The sequence below is a fragment of the Anopheles aquasalis genome, chromosome 3 (assembly GCF_943734665.1).
Source record: "Anopheles aquasalis chromosome 3, idAnoAquaMG_Q_19, whole genome shotgun sequence".
In the NCBI taxonomy this organism is placed as follows: domain Eukaryota; kingdom Metazoa; phylum Arthropoda; class Insecta; order Diptera; family Culicidae; genus Anopheles; species Anopheles aquasalis.
The window spans coordinates 43,751,564-43,776,725 of NC_064878.1; the positions used below are offsets into that span (position 1 = coordinate 43,751,564).

A 25,162-nucleotide genomic window follows, 5' to 3' on the forward strand; every position below is an offset into this window, starting at 1 on the left:
ACGAGCGACTGCAACGTGAAATGCTTTCGGTTCTTCCATCGACATTCAATTTGCATATTTATTTTGAGTAAAGCATTCATACAGACGCAACAGGTATCCTTCTAAGGATGGAGAGTAGAGACAGTGAGTACGCCATTACTAGGAGCCCGTGCCTGTACCTTTGAACCACAGCATTTGTCCCCTGAGACAAACCACAAAAACTAAAGCATGAAACACAACAGACTCGTCTTCAGTGCAAACAGTAAATCAGCTAACAGAACCAAACGAAAGCTCATAATGTTAAGTACTGTGATTGGATGTGCGAGATGGATTCGATCGATCGTCGATTCTACGGCTACGGTTCCAGCAGACTAAAGAGAGCAGCTCGTGTAGGAAATCGAATTCGAGGAGTAGGAGTAGATGTAGGACTTTTTTTTTTAAAGAAAGAAAATTACTAATATACTTATTCTAACATGTCTCTACTGGAGGGATAGGCGTATACAGAACAAACAAGAATCCGGCGTTCCTCTTGATCCCCGATCCCCGCTGCTCGGTGTCCGTGTATGATAGGTGAACGGGGACGTGGGTTGAGTTTCGCTTCTATTTATTCGATTTACGATTTATTTACTTTTTCCCGCTTTTCTTCCCGCTAGACTTAAGCTAGACTAGGTTCTCGGCCAGAGAACCGGTAACATACAGAGTACATAAGCTTAAAAGGAAATCTGCAGAAGCTAACATACATACCAGCACTGTGTTTGTAGCAGGCAAGCCTTTCTTCTTGAGTAATAAAAAGAATAGAATACGAAATAAGCAAATCTAAGCGAAAAACGATGTTTAGCGTCATCATTTGCGTTCGATATCACATCACCGTTGTCGTTATGCTTTCTTCTTCTCCGCATAAAACTCAACACGGGGCAACACTTAGTCGTCGCTGCTATCCACGATTGTATCACGATCAAGATCGAGTGAGATCGTGCAAAACGTGTCAAAAAGGTTGAAAAAAGTAGCACAGGTGCCATTCCTCAAGTTCATCGTTGGCTGTGGGTCAGTTCTCGTGGCAAAAAAGTCACGCCAAACTCTAAACATTGCGTCGGCGAAACTTAAACATCACCGGCAATCGTGCCATAACATATTGGTGAAGCGCGGCAGAAACTTGCCACGGTTTTGGTTGAAAGAAGTTCTCTAGAATCAGTTACGTTTGAGCCTTTCATTACAGTGGTTAGCTTTCTAAGTTAGCTTTTCCAACTAACGCTCTATCGAGTGGCGGTTACGTTGGTTTATCAGTTAGATTGATGCAGCCAATATCCGTGTGATCGTTGAAACGATGCATCTGGACAAAGTACAAATTGTTTGTTTTACCCTTTTACTGGTGGCGTATGATCTCGACGCAACATCAAGTGATCATTTAATAAAAAATGAAACAAAACCTTGTGATACGGTGAGTCACAGGCACTGGTGCTGCCGATGTGTGCCGATGTGGAGAAAGTAAGAAATTAACGGAATTACTTTTAGCGAGCCTGTTCCAAACTGGAATACTTCGATAAGCTGAAGCAGAAATGTCGCGACTTTCCCGGTGGTGGATATCTGGTCATAATGGATCACGTAAGTAATGGAGTGCAAATTCCCGCCTGGCCAAATAAAGTACTGTAACGCGGCTTATTCGAAACAGTCCACCAAGTGTGCCCATGGTGACAGTGGTTTGCATACGTTCAGTCGACGGGACTATTATTACGTGTGTAATCCGGATGGAGTTATGATTGGATTGTGTCCGGATAATACGGTAACTATCACCAACGGAATCAGGAGAGCGCAGGGCATGTGAACTGATTGTTTCGCCTCACCCTTCTCTTTAGGTTTTTAGTGATACGGAGAAACGTTGCATTTCGCATACTTCCGTTAACATTCCGAGCACGATCAAGGTGCATGATGAGGCACAGAATAATAGTATTGCCATTCCCGAGTGCAACGGTGTTGGTAAGCTTACGAATGTTCTCTCCTCTTATGGTATTAAAGTGTTTGATGGATCCTACGCTCACATGTGCTCGCAGGTCTGTTCCCGATACCATCCAACTGTTCCTTCTACTTCCGGTGCCAAGAGCACAACTACAATTTCCACCAATACGTGTACCAATGTCCCGCGGGCACCTTTTTCCATCCCGATCTTCAAAAGTGTTCCTCATCCAACAAATGCTACGACGGGCATGTAAGCAAACGGCTCGATTTTGGCACATGAGATCGAGATGTACAACCGAATATGATCTCTTACAGGAAGATATTTTGTATCGCTTCAATACGGACTACTTCCCGGAGTGCCAGGTGCATGGCCAATTTCGTACGGCCAGGGATTGCACCCTTTACTACCGGTGTGTTCCGAATATGGATGGATCGTTTTATCAAATACGCTACGAGTAAGCATTACGGACTTTTCTTTGTGTTCTTTTAATTCGTATAAGAACGGTTTAACATTCCCTCACCGATCGATAGATGCCCTTACAAGATGTACTACAACATCGACCGAGAGCTCTGCATGCCGGATCATTTTCAATATTGCGATTACATTTCGCAAGACAAAATCGTTCAGGACTACAAGCTGAAGCACGATCTCGCGAATACGACTTGCGATCCTCAGCCGACGACGGTGATAAGTGCGCTCAACACACAAATCACCTCCATCGCGCCAGTTTATTACGGTACCACCCAACCGGCGCAAATGGATGAAGGATTGTCGTTGATTACAGCAGGTTATGATGATATATCGTCTGACAACGAGCCAACTACCAGAGACCCCAAGCCCTCTGATTTTGTGGGCGATAATTTGGGGCAGCCTGATTCAAACAAGGACAATCAGAGCATTCAATCCGATAGACCAACTCCGACTCCAGAAGAAACTGAGCCAATTGTTACTGCTAGTCCAGAAAAATTAGCAACGGGCCCTTATCCGCCAATCGAAGATCTACCAGAGGAATCAATTGACGAAAAGGTACCAGACAGTGAACAAGATTCACAACCTGTGAATACGGAGGAGGATATTGCAACGCCGAATCTTCCAGTGGATCCGTCCGATATCCAATCATTTTCAGAAAAGGATAGATCATGGATTTGTGATGAAATAGATTGTGACCTGTTCGAATACGATAATGAAGCGATGGAGTATGTAAAAAAGGGACGACCAACAACAACCAACGAATTAAGCACAACATCCACCACCGAAACACCACCCTCCATTTATGCTATCGTTAGCTCTCCACTGTCTACTCCTTATTATCAGGATGAACCGCAATCCACAATCAAGCCAGCTTCCATTGAAGAGCAAAATAATCTTTTGACTGATGCACCTGAATCGGAAACTGATGAGGACAAGATGTATGACGCATTAAATCAGAACATGGAGCAGGAATCTTCGCAGGATCCGGGCCGAGAGGAAAGCGAAAATACCACCAAATACCTTGAGATGGATGCCAACAGTCTTCAAGAACCGCCAGAAATTATGTGTACCGCAACGAGAGGCAGTGGAATAGAGGGCAAAATCATTTGTGATGGTGGTAGAATAAGCAGCGAAGGGATGCTGCAGATTCCAGGCTACGAAATTAAGCTACATGTTTGGCAAAACTTTTCAGACCCTTACCCAGCCGAGCGCAAACCGAAAATCAGTGTACATCTTATCCTCGAGTATCCCATGAATTACGCGCTTTTGGCGTATGCGAAAGAGTATCGTCCCGTACCGGCGCAAACGGACAATCAGATAGAAAATAAGGCACCGATCGTACAAAATGATGAACAATAAAAAAAAGTCTGGATTTTAACGGTTGAATTAAAAATAAACCCTTGGATGTGTGCAAACCCAAATGCCAACATTTTCAAATCGTTTTATTTTAGATATCGTTTTCACCGGGTTAGTGAATACACTTTGGTGATTTGTTTACGTTTTTGATCATCAAAAAATGGAGCCAAAACTGAAGCTGTAAGTTTCCCTTTTTAAGCTGAATTATCTGAATTATCTAGAAAGACTCGTCTTAATCTCGCTCAATTCCCTGCAGGTTAGTTTGCGGCGATGTTCGCGGGAAACTAAAATCATTCTTCGGGCGCATCGATACCATCAACAAAAAGAGCGGGCCTTTCGACCTCGTGCTCTGCGTTGGGGATTTTTTTGGGCCCGACACCGAGTCCGAGATTCTGCAAGAGTACAAACGACGGCTAAAAACAAGTAAGACTAACGGCATTCTCTTAATATCCCCTCTTCTAACCTATTGACTCGTTGCAGTCCCGGCGCCGGTGTACATTCTCGGACCATCGAACAAAGAATTGGCCCAGCACTACGCGGAAACGCAGGACGGAGATTTATGCACCAACCTCAGCTATTTGGGCAAACGCGGGTTGTACACGACCACTGGAGGCCTGAAAATTGCCTATCTCAGTGGAAAGGCAAGCGCAGGAGATGCGGCGGAATCGAACGAGTGGACGTACTCAAAGGCCGACGTTATCGCGGTGCGAGATTCGTGTTTAGCTAGCAAGGGAAACATGGGTGACTTCCGAGGGATTGACATCCTGCTTACGTTCCAGTGGCCTTTCGGGATACGCGAGGAGGTATCGGATAGTTCCAAGCTTGTCTCCTGGTTGGCAAATGCCATCAAACCGAGATATCATTTCTGTGGCACGAATGGTGAATTCTACGAGTCACCGCCCTATAGGTGAGTTAAGGATCTCTCTTGCACCGAATTCTGATGTCATTCATGTGTCCTTTTGTTCTCGATAGGAACCTGCCGGATAAAAATACGGAGATGGAGTTGGCAACGCGATTCGTTGGATTGGCCAGTTTTGGTAACCCAGAGAAGAAGAAACACGTCTACGCATTGAGTATAACTCCCGTGGAGAAAATGCGTGTCTTGGAGTTGATTCAGAAGACCACGGACGAAGTACCTTCCCCGTATCAGGGATTATCCTTCTTCGATGAAGGTGATGGCAAGGCGCAGCATGAGAAATCCGATAATCAGTACTTTTACGATATGAACACCTATGACGATCGACGGAACAAGCGTAGAAACAACGATCCCAATCATGGACAGAAGCGTCAAAGGCCATCGTTCGATCAGGAGAAGTGTTGGTTCTGCCTATCCGCTGGTAGTATCGAGAAACATCTTATCATCTCAGTCGGCGATCATTTCTATCTGGCGCTGGCCAAAGGTCCCATCGATGAAGCGCATATACTGATTCTATCGATAACACACATCCAGTGTGCGGCGCTTCTTTCGGAGGAACAGTGGAACGAGTTGACGCGATTCAAGGAAGCTTTGACACAGTTCTACGCGGATCGAGAACAGAAGGCGTTCTTTTACGAGCGCAACTTCAAGACGGGTCACCTTCAGATCAATGCAATTGGCATTGAGGAAAACGTGGCGTGGAAGCTACAGCACGCACTGGAGGACAAATCGGAAGAGTACAGCTTCCAGATGGAGAAAATACCCAAACTGTCGGCCCCATCCGATCTGCCCGAACGAGGCCCATACTTTGTGGCGGAACTGCCGGATGGAACGGGAATGCTGACACGCCAAATGAAAGGCTTCCCGCTGCACTTCGGACGGGAGGTGATCTGCGATTCCAATGTGCTCAACTGTGAGGAGAAAGCGGACTGGCGGCAGTGCAATCTGCCCAAGGAGGAGGAAGAGCGAATGGTTAAAGATTTCCGTGAAAGCTTTAAACCGTACGATTTCACTCTGTAAATTAAGGACATGGCGATGAGTACAAAAGAGACGAACGGAATTGAATTTTGGATTCCTATTTAAGTGGAGTAACGTTGAAATATCGCGAAAAAGGCACCTGAAACGAATAAAAATCAATAAATTTAAAAATGATTTGCGCGTGTATGTGTGCTCTCGACTCCCGACTCTCGAGCGAAGGTCCATAAACGCAAGCAGCACAATGATTTCGTCGCGATTCGTTGTTCGTCAAAATTGATGTTCACATTGATTCCGATGCGAATCCTTCTTTTTATCCAAAAGGAACGATTATATCCCCTCTTCTCTTTACAAATTAATAATATTTGAGGAACCTCATCACTGCCAAGACATTACATCCGGAAATGCAATCGTTTTTCGAATTTTCAGTTAAATTCACACGACACAGAATCGGGAACTGCATCCCCAAGTTGACCAGCACCTTTCCCATTGTTCGTGTCTTGTCTCGACGGTCGTGCGGTGCGTACGCGTGCGTCTTTGCGGTCCCAGAAATCAACGAGGAAGTTGGAAGTTTCTAGTTTCCAGGTGCAGGTGGATTTATCGTTCGGTTCGGTTTGTGTTGTGCATCTGTTCCCGGGTGCGCTCTTTGTGCAAAAGGAAAACGATCTGCATTAATCCGGGGTTCGTGTGTGTGGCCGCGTTGCGTTTCTATTTGTTGATGCCCACGGGCGGGTTGGTAGCTAGGTGGGTGGGCGGTTGGGGGTGAAGGTGCGAGGTGAACTGTGAAACATCCTGCAGGCCCAATAATCCCATGTTAGTGCCGATCCGTGGTGCCGAGCAAACGCGACCAAAACCTGCCCCAATCAAGCAAATCCTTAAAAGGCAGTTTCTCGGAAAAAACGTGAGGACAAGTGGAAGGCCCACAAAACGGTCCAAGACAGCGCAGCCAGCCACGAAAGAAATTTACCTGGTGCTCTCTATCCCGTTCTCACCTGTGCACAATCTCCAAAGGTGTGATGCAGTGCTCTGTCTCTCTCTGACTCACATTGCGTTCTTGAGACGAAGGCAATGATGATGACGATGGTGGCTCCTCTTGAGCATAACTCCTTCGGTTGTACGGTGTTGTGGTGGCCAAAAGTGCGCATCATCGCGTGCAACGCAAGGAATCCCTTCACCCCTTTTGGCTGCAAAATTCGCAGTCGAGTATTTCGTTCGTTCAAGACGTCGTGTGAGTGGAATGCATGCGCAAGGAGCAGCACGCAGTCGAGGAAGGTGCCAAAAAGGAGTGAAGAAAAGATACACGATATAAAAAAAAACTCCTTTCTGTAGAAGTGTTTGTGCGCGCGTTGTGTAGGAGCATATCCGTGACTCATCGCCATCGGTTCGGGAGGGGACAGTTTGTTTTATTGTTTTTGTTGTCCTCCCAAGCCTTGGGGGTGACGCGCCGCCGTTCCGAGAATCGACCGACATTACCTATTGTTGATGTCACGCCGCAACAATTTGAAGGCCATGTGGCCCTGCTGATTGGTGATTCGCTCTGCGTGCACTTCCGTGGCCGCTGCCGTGCTGCTGCAGCATCAACAACACACACGCAAGGCGGTCCGCCGACCCGCAGAGATGGTCGAAGACACGGGAGGAATCGCGAACCAGACCGGCCACTTGTTCTCCTATAAGCATGACCACCTGCCACCCCTTTGGTGTGCATGCTTGTACGCGGACCAGTGAGCTAGAGATCGTTTCATTTTGAAATCTAAATATCTCTCTAAATCGTAGGGTAAAGTTAAATTAAAACGATGAATGTGATATGAGCCAACATTGCTGTGCACATAAGATGCTTTCAGTGACATCATGATTAAGTTCTTGACTTGTAACTCAGTTTCTCGAACTCATACACTGATTACTCTACGACGACTCACCAGAATTCCAACATCTCTTGAAGAAGATGATTCCGTCCGACATTTAAGGCCGTTTATGCTCATTGAATTATTCAGTTATGCTCATTGCGGAGGGGATGTGCTCATTCCGAGAATGTCATCAATTCCAACAGAGCAGAACAGATACATATTTTTGCATCATACGTTAGAAAGGGGTAGTCAGAACGAAGCAAACAAAATAATTCATGGTTTCGTCCTTTAATCGAAAATTTATGTTAATAATTGCATTCTCTTTTATCAGGTTTATAGCAATTTTGATATTTGCCATGCCGAATATTGCAAGGCTACGTTGTTTTTTTGTTTTCTACTCAATCATTCATTCATTATGCCAAAAATAAAATAAAATCGCTCTACCAAAGATATTGAAAAGGTCATAGGGAGTCATATCAGTTCATTGATCATTCATTGATAAATTGATAACAAAACAAATGGCATAGAATGTTCGAAATCTCGTTTTTCGAAATCTAGGCATAATGGAACAAACCGAGATTTGATAGAAACAAAATAACTTGATGTTATATGTTTAGTTGTAAAGGAGAGAATTTTCTTTTTGCATAAGAACGTCGAATTTAGAATAGACGAGACGTTCCTAACATTTGAATGCTCCTCTTTGCGAGAGTATTTTTGGTTGTGTTCAAAAGGCCCCTAACAATGAAAACATATTGTGGTCTTTTTTCTTACAGAAGTATACAGAAAAACATCTAAATAAAGATCATTGTTACCCGGCGTGTACTGCAAAACTTGTGTGTTTCTACAAAAGAAGCAAAAACCCTTTCTTGGTCGTCTGAAACTTTGAAGAAAGCTTGTGGTTAACCACCCACGGTGCGTGCTCTAAGTCGGCCCCCGGTGGGGGTGGCCACACTGATATATTTTTGGCCCGTTCTTATAACCTAACAAGCGCCGGGAGATTACACAGGTGAATTGCTTCATGCTCGCGACCTGGTTTCAAGTCTGATAAGCTGCTGCTGCTGCTGTGTGCGTTCTTACCATAGCTCTCCACCGTTACACACAAATTGAAGCACAACAACTCGCCATAAGCGAGTTCGTGGCAGCAGTTCTTTGATGGCAGAACGAGCCGCAAAGCTTCATCGACCACAGTTGCTTTCGTAACCTTGAAGACGCCACTATTCTTAAGAAGCAGTACACAACACAGGCGCGGAACAAACGGGGTTTTCCCAGAGCACACCACCGACTAGTGGATGATTGGAAAAGAGGAAACGACGCGGTTCGTTTGATGGTGAAAATTGGGAGCAAATCAAAGCATCCTTAGCAAAAGGGAACAAAAAGTCATCAAAAGGCAAGAAGCAGCAGGAAGACAACAACACAGCACTACGGGACCGTCGCGTGGTTGGGAGTCGTTTTTCACACCCTCGGAAATGAAAGGACTTCTGGAATCCTTTCGATCCATCGCGGAGGGGACCGCCATCCTTGCGATCCTTTTTTCCAATCTCTCTAATAGATCCCTTTCGTTTGTTCTGCTGTCAGGGGTTCTTCTGGTAGTCTACTGCGATTGTCTGTAGGTGTGTGTCTGCCGTTTGTATTATGTACTTCTAGGATACGCCGTGATACTACTCCCTGGAGTGAGTCGACCAGCGTTGATACTGCAGTGGATAACAGCACAAACTAGAAGCAGCAGCAGCACCCGCAGCAGGACATGCATTTGTGACTGCAGTGGCCAACGAATTGCTCTTTGATGTGCTGTCGATTGTGCAAGGATATACACGCAGGACTACGCGAACGCACACACAGAGGCGACCGGCACCATTTACGATTGTTGTGTTCGCTTCTCTTGTCCCAGTTCTCGTTTTGTTGTTGAGCAAGCGACGGCGAAGGTGGTTGCTTAGTGAACAACCGCACCACACTGCACAGAGTAGTGGGCCTTCCTAGTCTATTGTGTTCTGGTAGTGGTGGTCCTGCCGGCATCAACAATAGGAACCCTCGACGCTCGACGTCGCGCTTTTATTATTTATTTTTCCTCATCCTCGACGCTTTTCTTCCCCCCTCCGTTTTTCCACCAGCAGTGCGAGCAATCGTGCAAGCGATTTTCCCTTGATTAAGCCATAGTCACGCACACCAGGACGACGACGGTGGTTGTGGCAGGAATCGTGCCGTTGTGCAAAACGTGACGAGCAGCAGCACGGTGGTGTGCGAACCAGTATGTGAGAGAGTGAAGTGTAAAAGGACGATAGCAATCCTTCTTGTACAGACGCGCGTGTGTATGTGTTTGTGAGACGACCAGTGAGTAAAAAGTGTGTTTTGTTGGTGCTGGGAAGGAAAACGGAGCTTTTCCACCCGGAATCGTCTGACGCAGCAGCAGCAGCAGCAGCACAGGAATTTCTCGAGACACATCGGTCGCCACAGGATCTGTGAGAGGGCCTTTGTTCGGCCATCGAGCGGAAAATCGAAACAAGCAGCAGCAGAAGCAGCCTCGTGTGTGAGTGCGGTGTGTGTAGGTGTGCGTGCGTGCCAGTGTCTGTACACGCGGGAGTCAGGATCCGTGTCTCTGTTTTTCCTTTGCCGGTGTAGTTGTAATCGCGCATCGCGAGTGAAAGAGCTTTTGGTGGTGTGCTCTGTGTGGCCCCACCGATCGACCGACCGACCGTAAAAAAGGATATCATAAATAAAGCATAGAAGCGAAGAAGAAGGTGTGTGTTCGTGAACGACGACCACGATGGTGCCGGCCGTGAAGGCTATCTATCTGGCGCTGCTGGTGCTGGTTGCCAGCAGCAGCTTCAGCAGCCACCATCAGCAGGTGAAGGGCGACAAGTACGAGGACGAGGATGACTACTACGACTCGAGAGGTAAGTTGATTTGTGCCCGCCCGCGAGGTTGCGCCGGGATGGTTTTTTTTTCTCTCTCTTCTTTGCCCATCAAATGCCCTATTCTAGCCGACGCACTTTGGTCTTTTCCATAATCTGAAATTGATTTTTTGCGCCGAATCACGCTACCCCCATCATCCGCGCAAATTTTTCGGGTAGGATCACGGAAGCGGAAATCCGGAAGGAAAACATCAGGCCCCGTTCGTTTGTTCGTGGTGTTATTCTGCTTATTTTGCACCCCAAACCAAACACCGGTACGAATTTCCCAGCATAGAAAATTCTTCGAATCGAGAACACACTGTTGTAAAGCCCCCTTTTTTCGGCAGAACATCACAAACTCTCGATGATTCGGAAGGTAATTTGATTTGTACCGGGAATTTCTTTGCAAACTTTGTAAATCTTTCCGGTAAATGTCGAAACATTTGCTACACTGGAAACGGATTTAGATGCAAACGATTTCTGCTCTATCCGGGGACAGCTTTCTAGCGCGCAACAAAACACGGATTGCGTGCGCATTGAAGAGGAGGAGCCTCCGGGGACTCTGTTTGCTGTTGCTAGGTGTCTATAGAACCGGTAGCCTAGGACCCGGCCTGCTGCAGCTTCCTGTAACAGCACGACGCTCTTTTCACGCTAAAAAGCTCGCGGCGACCATCCATGGAGCATCCTCCAGCGCGTACCATAGAACCACGGTGCAATTGTTGAGGATTATGCTTACACGCCATCGCACCACAGCGAAGCAGCAGCAGTAGGAAAGGCATGGTCAGCTCCGTTTTTTTTTTCGCTAATTATTTCCTCCATTTTTACGGGAAGAAATCCGGCCAAAAATCCCGGTTGGTTGCGTTGCCTGTCATCCTGGGAACTCCTAAGCCCTCCCAGCACGTTCTGATGAGCGACAGGAGCGGCCACAGCAATTTGTTTGTCGATGTTGGGCGCATTTTTTTTGCCCCGTGGTTTCGCAGGATTTCATTAAAATCCCTTCCTTTGTGTTGTTGGGCGGCTTTCGTGCTCTCACGCTCACTGGACAAAAAGGACATCTTGACAGAGCTGCCCAAAAAAAAAGGAGCTACCGGCATAATGGCGTGGTTCGTGCACGACCACGGACGGCCACGTCGCATTCTGTGATTTCAATAGCACCGGCCAGCGTCTTCTGTTAGCAGGTACACGACTCTCGAGTACACGAATGTGCTGGTGTGCTGCTTTGCTTGCGTTGAATCTCCATTCACTCAAGTAAATTGAAATTCCTTCGATCGAACCCTAGAGGAGAGACACGCAGATCGCCTGTCCAGATACAGATCCGGTCTGGTCCATCGATGGCCCCCGGAAGGACGCTCCGGTATGTGGAGTCTCTCGCGCCACCCCACGACCATCGGGAAGGAAGGAGCCACATTGCTCAGCAACCAGCTCACGCCAGGAATGTTTATGACACTTTTCGCTCGACAGCTAGAGACAGCCGCTGGTTGCCCCCCTCGCTGGAATGGCGAAACAATCCTTTATGAACCCCGGCATGCGAGCAGATCTGTCCTGTGTTCGTCTCTCTATCACCATTTGGCATCTGCCTGCTCGGTATGCGTGGCATGGACTAGCTAGTAGGACGCATTTGCCTCGTTTAAATAATGCTCCCTTGTCCATTCACCACAGATCACAACCTCAAGATCGCGGAAAAGCGAACACCAAGCCAACGATTATCGTTGCTGCTGCTGCTGCTGTTGGTGGGAATGGATCAAACCGTAAGCCCCGGCTACCCCTTTGGATAATAATGTGCCGACAAATCATCTTACGGCGATTATCAGAAAGCTGTTGACCTAGTTCCGGGCCGAAGGGAAAGGGCCACCCATTGAAGCGGCCATGATGCTGCTGCTGCTGCTGCTGCTACTGCCCACTTGTAGTCGCTTTTCTATTGGCGTGCTTGAGAGAGTGAAAAGCTTTTCCGCCTCTCCAGTCATGGTCGACAAGACGACATTGCTGCGGCGGCGAGTAATGCAGCAGCAGCACAATGCTCGCAAGCGAAAGGAGAGGAAGCCGGATGGCAATTGAAAAAGGCTTCTTCTTCCCGCATTGCTCAAACAATGGAGTCCTTCACTCAGGTACCAAAGAGTTCCTTGCGAGCCGGCTCCTCTTCCTCCTCCTGGAGCATCGATCGAGTGAGCCAACGGCAGCCTGTGCCAGCCTGCGGTTTGGTGATGAGTGCATCACTCAATCTCCCTTTTGCCAACGATAGACAGTCAGTGTGTCTGTATTCATGCGCGTGGGCATCGCTAATGGGGCTCGCCCTGGCCATCGCATCGTGCTTCTTTCTCTCTCTACTGTTCACTTTACGATGCGGCATCATCTTGCAAGACATCCCCTGGATGGTCTACAACATTACGTAGCTTCGATACCTTCTCCTCCTTCCTCTAGCAAACACGGAACTACACAGACACACAGCTCGATTCCTATAAGGCGAAGACAAGATAGTTACCGTGCGCGAAAGTGGCTAGCGCCCTGCCTGCCGAGTGTGCGTCACTTGGAGGCGAGGAGCGAGCTCTCTGCTTTATGAGTTTCGTTCGATTGTCTTGTGAAAAAAAAACCCACATCTCGGAACATTCGGTCTCGGTCTGGGAGACGTCATCGCCCACACCGCCGCCCCATCGAGTGCCGGATTTGAACAGTAAATTGCACGCAGGCCACCTGGGCAGCCGCATCAATCGAAAAAGGTCACCAGCGGAGCATTTCATTTGCTTAGTGTTTACCCGATCAGTCCCACAGATCGCCAGAGGATCAGTTGTTTCTAAATCAACCTCCAACAATGGAACTCGGTTTGAAATGAATTGCTTCGAGTCTCTGCTCCTCCAACTCCTTCAGAAAAGGGCAATTGGAAAGAGGAACAGGCACCTCGAGAAGCATTAGCATCGAGCACCACCACATAATCCATTACCGATTGTCTGCCTCTGTCTGTGCACAGTTTGTGGATGTTAGATGACGAAAGTGAAGTGACGCGACATTTGGTATTCCACCTGGCATGTAATCACGCCGTGCTGATGATCCCCACGCTAGATTTTCGTTTCTGTTTGCATACGCACGTCACGTCACGTCTCCGGGCAGTGCAAACAACAATGCATCGAGCGCAGCAGCAACAGCATTACATTACACCATGCAGTCGAGTGCGTGGAAGGGGGGGCAGCATTCCATAAAACGTTCGTTCCCTTTTGTTTTCTAGCTTGAGCTCCCTGGCATCATCGTGTGGTGGAGTCAAGTTTCATTTTCATTCCGCTCACAGCTGCTGCTGCTCGGGAAAGGAAGAGATCCGCACTACTGATCCGGACAATTTCAACGAACCATTCTGCTAAATTGGATCAGCGGCAACAAACACAAGCGGTGGTACTTTAAGGAAGCAAGAAAGGGAAAGGGACCAGAGGGGCAAGGCTTATCTAATAATCCACAAAAACAAAACGGGAAACCCGTTGGAACGACGAAGAACGGGGAACACAATTTCGCGAACTTCAATCCCGAAAGCCTCGCTGATTACTTCGAGCTAGGGGCTCTTATCGTTGTCCTCTTTTTAGGATTCTGGAGCCTGGACTTGGGAATGGCTTTTACAGAAAGTGCAATTACGGTTCGGAACACCAGAAAATGCGCGGGGGGGAAGAGCGGCTTTTTGTGCATTTTCTACGCCACCGAGGCATCCGGTATTTTGTATCCTTTTGTTTCCTTGTGCTACTCCTCGACAGGATGACGGGCTTTTCGTCTAGTACGGTGTGCTGTGCAACCGCAAAGCGATATGATCACAGAATATCGTGCGGACGGAGGCGACCATCCGCCTGATTATGCAGCCCGTCCTCCCCCTTTCTCCGGTGCATCAGATCACCCCTTTCCAGTGTTGTGCTTCGCTCTATCCGAAAGGAAAATCATTCAACAAACAATTCCCCGTCGGTACAAGGCGGAGAGAGTACTGGACAGCTGGCAGCTGACAGTCCTCGCGCCGCTCGTTCGCCCCCCCCCGCCCCCACCGCCCCAAACAACAGATGGCTACTGAATATTCATAGACCAAACAAGCGCAGAATGGAAAAGCCAAATTCCCTGTTCGCCGGTGACGCGTCCGCTGTAGCCAAGGTCCAGCGATGAGCCAAGTTCCCCGACAATGAGCAAGACGCGCGGTGTGGCGCTGCACTGTTTTGGGTCGGTTGGGTTTGGGAGTTTATGCAAAAATGAGACAGGATTGAGGGGAGTGGCGGAGTTCGCAACAAGGATGCAGCTGGATTTTTGTTTCTATAAATAAAACAGTGCCTGTTTGGCTGTTGTTTGTGTGCGTGCCCCTTTCGTGGGAGGATATTGTAGCAAATAAGTCGCGAGAATTTGGATGGCGTCGTTGTATTCGCGAGTTCGAGTTATTGATTCGATAAAGATGACTTTACACCGCGAGCAACCTCTCTCTGCCCTTGCAGAGCCTGCTGGTTGGTGTCCTTTTTTTTGCTGTGCTGGTCTGTGCTGTGGCCACCCTGGGCACAGCAATACAACCGTAAAATCGAAGAGTTGATGTGTCTCAAACCCAAGTGATTGGGGATTTGCTCGCTGTGGAACCCGGCTGTTCGACGCAGCGCGTATCCGTTCACAAAAACCAATAAGAATCGGCAAATGCTGCATGGGAAGGCGGCGGCTTACCAGCGCTAAGCTAGCGACCAACTGCCGGAGGGTGCAGCGAGGGCCTTTGAGCGTAGTCAGGGCTTTTTATGGAAGCTTGATCCGTTCGTGATGTGCAAGATCCCCCAAATAGCCAAATAACCTTAACCATACCGTGACGCCTCTGCTGTACTGCTGTTGGATGGAAGGGGGCTTTTGGTCTGTACAGCGAGCAGAAATGATGACGAGATATGTGAGCGAGCCCCATATCGAGCGGAGCGAGCTTACGAAGTCGGTTTTTGAGAAATATTTATGTTCCCTTGGCTTGACTTGCTAGGGCTATTTTAGAAGCTAAGATAAGAATAGCGTAAAATATGCATTACTAAGGTTGTGAATTTGGGTGTAATTCAACGTCAGCTGGAGTTATTTTCCGCTTTTTGACGAAGATTTTTCTTTTTATGGGCCGGTGTTCAATATAAGTTGTTTAATATTAAGAGGAAAATCTGATTCAAATTTGGGAAGTTTGTAAAAACTAAATATAAAAGTATCTTTTAACTATGCAACTATACGTGACGTTTACCATTTACTATGTTAATGAACATGGAATTGATGATGTTGCTCTATGAAGATCAATATGAAAAGTGTAAAAAGAGTTTCTCTTAACGCTTGGGGAATGGTTCACCAAACCAATTCTGCTTTCTTGCTTTGCTTGCTTTGCTATTTCTTGCTTTGAAAATGATTGAATAAAATGAAAAACACCTGAAAATTAATTTTGTTTAACCCAAAGTTTGATCAGTTTTGCGCTGTGAGTTATGCACTCCCTTCCCCTCTCTCTCTCTCTCTAATGAATGTAAAACAAAACAAGACGAACTGCATAAGCACTCCAGTGCCAGCAGCTCATCGAATTGTCCCCGTCCGAAAACTCTTAACGAGCTACGCCATCTCGAGCTGCATAAACGAATCAGGGCATCGAGCTTTGTTTGCTCCGAAATTCTACGCAACAGCTTTACATAACATCATTGTTGATCTAGGCTGCTTCCTAAAGAACACACAAATGTACATTTCATATATTCCTTACGTGAACTGCAACTTTTCCAATGAAATTATTTCAAAATCCCGTTACCTCTGTGCTGTTTAAACTTATTTGCAATTCGTTGTCGCTATCCGGAGCCACCTGGCAGAGCAGAAGAGATGGTGACACGTGCCTGGATCCCCGATTGTCCATCACGTCAGTGCGGCAGTCGAAGTGTGTACGAGTCTGTGGGACTCCTTTTATGCATCCCGGACGAGGGTTAACATCCCGCATTCGTTGTCAGCCTCTGCTCTCTCCGTGTTCATCAAAAGGATAAAGCTTGATCGATCGAGATGAATCGAAGCATGTGGGCGCCTCGGGTGCTCCGGTCGGTCACATGTCGGCTACTGCCACCACGTCAGCATGTGTGCGCCCATGATGATGGCAGACTCCACAGATTAGTCACGTTTCGGTTGCCGTCGGTGTCGAGGCTTTTGTGTAAATTGCAAACCCAGCATCCACTTGAAATCCCACACCACGACGCCCTCCTCTACCTTCATCTCCAGTACGGTAATGGTCTGCGTGTGGGCAAGTGACGCAAGTGACTCAACCCAGGTCCCGGCGAGAGCACACCCTGATTACGGTGTGGCACCGGTGCACCATTCTTCTTGCATTAAGTTCTCGAAAAGCGACATCCTGTAGAGGTGCTCAGGGAAGCAGTAGTGGTAGTAGCAATTGAAATGCATTTTTTCTCCCACGTCCCACGGCAAGCAGTTCCCAGGAGCACTTCTTTCGCTCCTTTCTGCCACTGCCACGAGGTAATACTCGTTCACTGCGTCGGACTTATTGAGGTAACGATGGAAATTTTAATTACAAACTCACCATTCCAGTTCCAACGATGGGAGGACACATTTTCCCCCGACGGTGGGCGGTAGAAAATGTAACGAGTCACCGAGTCCGAATAGTCCTTGTGTGACCTTATCAGCGGAGAAGGAAAAGTTCTTTCGCTTCGTGCAGTCACCGAATCCGTCGGCGGTAATCCTTTGCTCTCCGGGACTTGGCAGTAACCGACCCTCAAGAATATAATTGCAATATCCTGGTGACCCAAGGGCACCGCTCGCTTCGCTCCGTCTGCTTCACGCCGACAGCACCGCAGCCGCCCTTCGGTTGAAGGATTTTGATAATTGCTGCCGTGACTCCATGTTACTCGTGGCTTGGCAACGACCCCGGAATCCTCAGTGTTTTTGATATCCGTGTTTGTGGGGCACGAAGTTCGATGTACGGGTCCCTCCACTCCGCTTTCCCAAGAACCGTTGTCCCTCCAGCATCATGTGTGGCTGGTGCTATGCTGTTCGACATTTGCATCATTTTCGCATTTCGCAGTTACGCAACGTGCCTTCGGTCTACTGTTGGTGTCTTTTGCTTCGGGGCTTCCTCTCGCCATGTACCACGCATCCTTGGATTCAAAGAACACGATGATGCCGCTCACGTATGTATGTCTGAGGATGGGATCTCATCTCAATCCTTCCAAACCAGGCAGTGCTCACCAGGTGGGCCTCTATGGAGGTATTGTTAATAACCGGGCGTTATTGAGGTTCTTTCTCCTCCACCGCTCCTAGACGTTCATTAAAAACGGAACCATCCGGCGAAAGGGTGAGTGTGTGTACTAATAATCAAAGTTTGTCCCAGTGGTGGTTCTCCGCAAAACCACACCGACCGCTCAGTCCCAACCCGCCGCTGATCGACGTCACGACCCCGAAACGTACTAGCTGGCACTCACTGGATCTAGTTTTCAACTTTGACAGTACTTTTGGGTGGGTTCTAAAATGTGAACCCCAACCCTCCACTTGGTACGGATGGTACCAGATGGTTGCACGTAAATTACATTAATCAAAAACCTGAGTGAACTGAGAGAGAGAGAGAGAGAGGGGGAATGGGGGAAAAGTAGTAGTTTGCTTCTCGCTCGCCTCCCCGTTGGAGCTTTGTTAACTTTGGTTCTTCTTCTGTTCTGTTTTTTTTCTCCTCGATGAGTTTCCCATCGTTTCACTGGCATCAAACATGGATTTTGGTCGCCGTGCGCTTCCTCTCCCTTAGGCAACCACTGCTATTTGCACTCGAAAAGTATTTTCCGTTAAGTTTTGGTTTGGCGCTCGCTTGTTTGAGGCGCCTTTGAAGCGATGGCGGAATTTCTGTGTGCGCCATCGGCACATCCCCACAGACCAGCCAGTGCGTTACACCAAATGGGGCAGAGGAAGGGAGGAACGGGATATCCATCTACTTCCCGTTGAGACAAGCTTTCCAATTTCCGCATCTCAACAGCACTGCCACTCGGTAGTTCCGTTCCGTAGCGAATGCTGCCCGTGAAAGTTTTCCCCACAAGTTGGGCAACATTTGGGGGAGCCACAAGGAAAAGCCCTGGCCCCCCAGGGGGGGAAAAGTTGCCGCTTTTTAGTCTCTCGGATCCTTAGCCATTACCCAAGTGCCGCATCAGGGCCACCAGAAAGTTCCGGGTGGAATATGTTTTCCGTGCGGCCAGAAAGAAGTTGATAATTTTTGCTCTAATTCAATCGCATCCGCCCGAAGCAATTGTGCTGCTGCTGCTGCTGCTGCAAGTGCTGCCAATATCACATTAAGAGAGATAGAGAAAGACCTCTCTTACAGGAGAGGAAGAGGATCTTCCTCTTGGATCTAAAGTAAACCTCCCTCATACTCCCTGGTACTGGCAGATGGGCTGGCCGGCAGGAATCAATTAGCACCAAATGATGGTGGTACCTCGTCGTCGTCGTCGTCGTCGTGTGATGGTGCGGTGTACCACAAGAGGGTGGAGCCTGGGGATGGTACATGTTTTAAAAACTTTTAGCCAATCTAATCTTGTTGTACATTATCATGTCCCGAGTCCAGTCCTTGGGAAGTCATGCAGGATGCAGAAGGTGTACGACACCACAGCACGTCGATGCTGGTGCAGCGTGCGAAAGTACATGGTTTCTGTGGTCAGAGAGAGGTGTGACGAGTGGTCCAAAAGGGCGAAGTGGTCCAAGAAACATGCTCCTTTCCATTTGCTCGCAAAGATGTCGCAAACGACGCCGATGGTCTTTTCTCGATGCTGCTCGAGTACCTACCTCTTGGACAGTAGACCGGTTAGGGCTCAAAGCTGGCGAAACTTTTTGACGGCAGAAGATGGCCAGCGGCTTGGTGGTGGTGGTGGTGGTGATGGTGGTATGTTGCTGCTACTGCTGGTGCTTCCTTCGCCTTATGCTTTGCTTTGGATCGCGACCCGTTATATGGATGCTGGTGTCTTACACGTCTTCACTTCTTGCTTCGCGTCAGTAGTTGGAGTAAGTTTCACGAACGTGTGTCCAGTTCTGGGTGTGTGGAGATACCTGTGTGTGGTATCGGCCACGGAAACTCGTGGCACTCGACTTTCGACTTCTTTTTGGGCTCCCCCCCCCCCAAGAGTGACCTCACAAGTCGCCCCGAAGTCAGCCAAAAGTTGAAGTGAAATTGTCAGAAACTATCGAGTTTCTGGTGCATCATTCTCGCCGCGGCCAGTGTTTCATGTTTGTTCCACTACCGCTCGAGTGTCTTTTGCAGTCATTTTCGGCCCTCGGTCTCACTAAAAAAAAAAAAACCATTGGAGTTGAAGTCTTAGCCTGCAAATTGCTGGTTTTAAAATGACCTACCCTCGCAGCCATTTCGGAGTGAAGAGAAGTGTGTTCCAGCTTAGCGATGCAAAGCCCTTCACCGAACATCTGCGCCAGGCAACAGCGCGCCTAGTTGCTGCTACTGCTGCTCCAGTTCGCCAAATGAAACATTAAAATAAGTTCTCGATCCTCGTGCGCGAACGATGGGGAGGTAAGAGTGTGGAGGGCCGGTCAAGGTAACCAGCAAAAAAAAACGGCAAAAAGGTAAAAATCGCGAATGGAAAAAAAAAACAGGGAGCGAAGTCTCTTCTCGCACACAGATCGTAAGGTCTCTCTGGCTCGGTACGCGGAAAAGGTAATTTATCTGGCCCCGGGCCCGCGAGCGCGAGCTCGTGTTCCCTTTCGTGGCCTCAGCATCATCATCTCCTCCTCCTCCATGCACTAGTTAATCTCGGCTCTCTTGCGTGTGTGCCACCATCCATGGTCGAGGCTCCCGAAAGGGTCGAGCGAATGAGCCCGTTTGGTGGATATAAATCATTCCGAATTGGTGGAGCCAAGCCGCTCCGAGCTGGATTCGCTTTCTGTCGCCCTGACGCTGGGAGGAAGGCGAGGAAAACGCGACGTACAAACCAGGCGGCAACATCGGAGAAGGTGAGGTTCGGTTTTAAATGGTTGGAAATAAAAATTAAACACGAAAAGATAAGAGTAAGCGAGGCAGAGGAGTGGAGAGATACGACAAAGGTGGTGCCATGGCGTGAGTGGAGCATTACTTCCACAGCTTTTTGTGTCTTTCGCGAGTTGGAAGCGTGGTTCAACGGTGGGGTATGAGATGGGGATCACCTTTTATACGACGCCATTGAGATGAGCTGTTGGAGCAGGATCTCTGGATCTGTAGATGAAATCAGTTCCATACCATGGCCCTGGCTGTGTATGGGTCTGTGCATATGGGTCTCCAGAACAAGGCGATCATGGATTTTATGGTCCGTAGGTCTGATTTCGTTCATTCGCTTCCCTCTTCCCTTTGTTGAAATGGATTTTCTTTTGCTGAATGCAGCTGATGGTAGCTTTACGCGGGACCGGAAAGAGACCTTCGGTGTGGGACCTTCATTCGTTGCATAATTCAATGTAAATCCCCAAAGCATGCCCTGGGTATTTGATGGAAGTTTGCAGAAGGAAGGGATAGCGTGGGACTTGACTAGCCAGGAGAGCGCTCCTGCTTCTCGCGTCGTAGCGTTCTTCATCAACGAACACAGAATGCCGCCAGGCATCCCCCCCCCCCCCCCCCCCCAGAATATGGAACAGTTTGTGAGGACTTTATTAATATGCCAGGAAAGTTCACCTTTTTTCCCGGGGACGGAGAGACCCGCATCGCGCCCGGCCGGCAGCCATGGCCAGGGACAATTTTTGGTCCGGAAACCGGGAATCCTGGGTCCCGGGGCTTCATTCCTCTGTTGCTGCTCCTGTACCCTGCGACGAGCGATGCTGCGATGGAGTTGGGAGGGAAAAAGTTTTTCCTTTAAACGAGCATCTCATTGAGTGTGGAGCACAGAAGGGTTCCTTTGGGGGGCGGTCTGTGTCTGTGAGTGGGAGTGGTGTGTGTGGTTGGGAAAAAGCTCACGAATTTATTCCAGCTGACAATCGGTTTCAACCAATCTTTCTGCATCTACACCATCCGGGTGTTTGTTATTTTGTACAGTGTAAGGATTGTTTGTTAGGGACATGCTGGATAACGATCTTGCAGTTAGAAAGGTGTTACGGTTGATCGGCGTGCTTGTACCGGTGTTCTTTAGAATATAAATTTCGAGTTTTAACGCTGCCCTCTCAGAATGTCTTAGTTGCGTTGGGCACAGTAGCTACCGAATATTGAGTCTTCTTTAGGGACATTTCAATCACTATTTGCTGCATGATTTTTTGTTTGTTTTTGGACAGCTAAAAAGGCTTCATTTCAAACAATAACAAATACACCAAATATTCTTAACGGAATTTAAATATTGTCTAAAGATACTCATTGATTTCAGCCATATTTAAGATTATTTTAAGAATGTCCTATCGCTTTTCTTATGTCGAAACGAAAGTCTCACTTCTTGGTAACGTTTTCAGAAATAATCCACTGGCTAATCAATAATTCAGTATCCAATTTTACGAAAAAGCAAAAAGGCCCAAAATGGATTTGATAGGTTTTGTGGCTAGTTTTAGAGTTAAATGTTACCTTGTTAAAGAATCAGTTTATCATCGTGTGACATCCAATGACTTGTTCTTTAGTGAATTCAAAGTCAAGCAATTGTACCATTTCTTCATGAAATTTATAGTTTGCTTATCCTTTTCACAATTGGCATATACTCAAAAGGATTGCAAAAGAAAATTGATAACACTTTGTATAAAATATAAACTTGAAGCTTCTATAAACACGATTTAGGAGTAAAAAATAGTGAATTACGCTCTCAATACTTCTTCAGCAACTAGTAAACAGCTTCACACAACGTCTTTCAATCCAAACCAATGCTCCCCTGGAAACAGGTCCATCTCGTCACGTCCATGTCCAGTCACATACTTTCTGTGCTTTCGGTGTTAACAGCTAACGAGGAAACTATATCATGTTGATCAAATGTTCCAAACAAACTACATCAAACTGCAGCCACAGCAGCAGCAGCAGCAGCAGCAACTACAGATCCCAACCAGTTCGTGCTAGTGCAAACGCACTTTAATCTCTTTCCTTCCCATTTCGGCCCCATTTGTGCCACGTTGTTCGTGCTCTCGCGCTGGTTTTTTATGGGTTCGCCCTGACCATTGCGCGTCTGTGTTGCGAAACGAGCCCGCGCCCTGTATGTTGTTTGTGCCATGCAACAGCATCATCATCATCATCATTGTGTCCTGCCTTTTAATGGTCACTCCGGAATGATACCGGCCATCGTCATCGCATCGGATTGCCGGCCAACTACTCGGTGGTCGGCATAGTCTGGCGCGCATAGTCGACCTCGCTCGCTAATGGTGGCAGATTCCGCCACGAGAAACGGTTTATTTCTGATCCTTGCTTGATTCCTTCTGGTGCCTTCGTCATTGTGTGCCGCAGTGTGCCCTCTTTCTTTCTTTCTTTCTCTGTCGGTCTGTCTGTCGGTCGAATACCGTTTGACCGTTTTGCTGATGCCCTGTACTCCTCTGCTTTTATGGTGTTTATGGTGCTCTTTCAATTGCATTTTGTTCTCGTTCGTCCAATTCCGTCGATCAGACGGAAGAGCTACACGTTGTTGCCACCACTGGCCAGCACTTACAGTTCCTTGTCTCGATGCTTCGTGCTTTTTTTTTTTGTGTAAGCTCCAAGTTGCAATTGAATGTGTCCACTAGCAGGGCAGGACAAGGCAGGACAGGACTGGATGGCATTTCGTTATTCTTTGCTCTCCAGCCTTTTTTTTCTCTCATCAATTCCATCTCCAGCAGAGATGACAACGTTTCCAGGTTCCAGATTCTCACTCCATCAAACCCTCTTGAACTGATAAGTCTCCTGTCGGAGAGCAAACAGCGGGCCAGAGGTGGCACTTCTTGCCTCAAGCAGCATTATTTGGTTTGCACTCTGGAGTGGCCCAAAGGGGAGTGCACTGGAGTACATTTTGCGCTTCACAATCTTTAAAGTGCGCGTACCAACGAACAAGAAACTCGTTTAGTGACGCTCACGAGGCGTACCTTCCTTTGTGGAGTTCATTTGGCGAATGCCACAAACACCATTAATCGCAGCGCCGTATCCGCCCTAAACTCGTTGCCAGAAAGTGACTGGCGCTTCTCAAATGTCACCCCGAAAAAACCGGGGGCGACGGTGGATACTTCCGATAACTTATCAATTCGCTGCCAGTGGCACACCATCGCCATCGTCGTCGTCGCTGTTGTTACAGGAGTAAACGATCATTTCAGTTTCGCTCTGGCAACATCAGTGCTTTCGCGGTGTTTGAGCATTATGCTGCTGCCTACAAGGGAGGTTTCCAGGCACACACCACCAGCGACGGTGCAAGCAGCAACAGCAACTTGACGTACACGTTCACCCGACACCACTGCTCGCCTCTTTATCAGCTTTTGATGCTTTCGCTGGCTCTCAACGAAGCGGAAGGCGCGAGCTCAGCTACCGGACTCGATAAGCTTAACAGAATGATCATCCATCGTTCTACCTTCGTCACGACCACACCCTCTATTTCTTGTGCTACTCTTCAGTATCGGCAAGTTTCAAAGCTCACGTTCTCTTCTCTATCGAGATCGCGAGAGCGCGGTGCTGGCACAAGATTCAATGCAACATCACTCGCCTGTGTCGTTACATCGCATGGTGCGTGAAAGTAGTCCTATTCCCACTGGTTGTGCTCCACACCTTCCTTCCGCCATCATTTCAGCATCGTTTGCCAGCCCTTGTTATTGTGTTCTTTGCTGTCGCGCACACGGATTGGCTCGTTAGTTGCGGCAGATTAAACCCACCACCTCCTTTCATCGCGAGCGAAAGCACCACCACCGGCTCGAATTCTTAAGACCTCACGCTGCTGTGTACAGCCATTGGCCACAGCGCCTCCGCTTAAGATGGCACAGAGGCACAGAGAGGCCCCAAAAGAGATGCTGTGGACGATGGAGAATGAATGCGTGCCTTTGGGGCGATCACAAAGAAGAAAAACTAAACACCGCAAAAAAAACCGAAGCAAACAACGGAAGAAAGGTAAACAGCGGCACGTGGACCACACTCCTGTGGGTGACACCGAGGCACCGAGGCACGGTTAATAATGTCAAGTGCCGATGGGGTCCGCCAATCTGTGTATGTGAACTTGTTGCTCACTCCGAGAGCTCCCGAGAGTTAATTACTCGCCGGCTAGATAACAAAAAAAAGGGAGGAGAAATGGTGCGCTCGATGCTCGTTGCTGTTGTGTGGTTAGCACCAGCAGCAGCCATCTGGTTCTTCTGGACGCAAACCGACAATATGTGGTCACTGATAACACGCGACAACGTCGACAACGACGACCAGCAACGGATCGTAGAATAAAGAAGTAGAAAAAAAAACAGAACAGAAGATCCTGTGTTCGGAGAAAGCCTTCTCTTTAGCCTATAGGAACCCATCTGTTCACAATGTGTGGTTGGCCAACCATCAGGTCCCACCTCGTGCGCGCCTTTCTTCGCGCGCCAATCGCCTTTTGTGCCAAGCTCTATGTGGCTTCTATGCTCGAGGAGCGAAGAGCTTTCAAGCGAGCGAGCGAGCGAGCGAGGACTCTCTGTGTGCTCTTCTCCCAGGACAATTTGCGCACATTTAGCACATTGTATCCCCCCCCGCCCCCCACACATGCCCACAGCCACCATCTTCCTCGCTTCGGCTTCCTGTCGTCGTGATGCTGTTTGCACAAACTCATACCGTGGTGGTGGTGCCCTGTCACCCGATGCTTGATGCTCACCGAACCATTCGGTTATCTTTTTAATTAACTCCAACCGCCACCGGACCTCACATGTGCCAGTGTTGGTGCGTACTTTGTGTTTGCTCTTCCGCTTCTCTGTC

General features: G+C 48.1%; 3 protein-coding genes across 15 annotated transcripts in view; all 3 read left to right on the plus strand.

Annotated features, from left to right (window-relative positions):
- LOC126574333 (uncharacterized) overlaps positions 1–382 on the plus strand; it is an 8,792-nt gene extending 8,410 nt beyond the window's left edge. Inside the window, 1 exon segment of the mRNA XM_050234474.1 lies at positions 1–382. This exon segment is cut by the window's left edge and continues 189 nt beyond it. The gene's annotated coding sequence lies outside the window, so the exon portion shown is untranslated.
- A 3,538-nt stretch (positions 383–3,920) lies between these two features.
- LOC126574334 (CWF19-like protein 1 homolog) lies at positions 3,921–5,741 on the plus strand. Its single transcript, XM_050234475.1, has 4 exons — positions 3,921–3,940; positions 4,017–4,183; positions 4,241–4,667; positions 4,733–5,741. The coding sequence occupies exons 1-4, from the start codon at positions 3,921–3,923 to the stop codon at positions 5,694–5,696; spliced, it is 1,578 nt and encodes a 525-aa protein (XP_050090432.1). The 3' UTR covers positions 5,697–5,741.
- A 416-nt stretch (positions 5,742–6,157) lies between these two features.
- The window catches only part of LOC126578018 (calsyntenin-1), a 71,290-nt gene continuing 52,285 nt past the window's right edge, over positions 6,158–25,162 (plus strand). For 2 of the 13 annotated variants that reach the window (XM_050240175.1, XM_050240187.1), the window contains exons 1-2: positions 6,164–6,242; positions 9,604–10,386. In XM_050240175.1, coding sequence (XP_050096132.1) covers positions 10,257–10,386 — 130 coding nt within the window. In that variant the 5' untranslated portion in view covers positions 6,164–6,242; positions 9,604–10,256. Of the gene's footprint in view, positions 6,396–6,427; positions 6,465–9,603; positions 10,387–25,162 lie in introns of those variants that run through there. The other 11 variants (XM_050240176.1, XM_050240181.1, XM_050240180.1 and 8 more) reach the window with 11 other exon arrangements.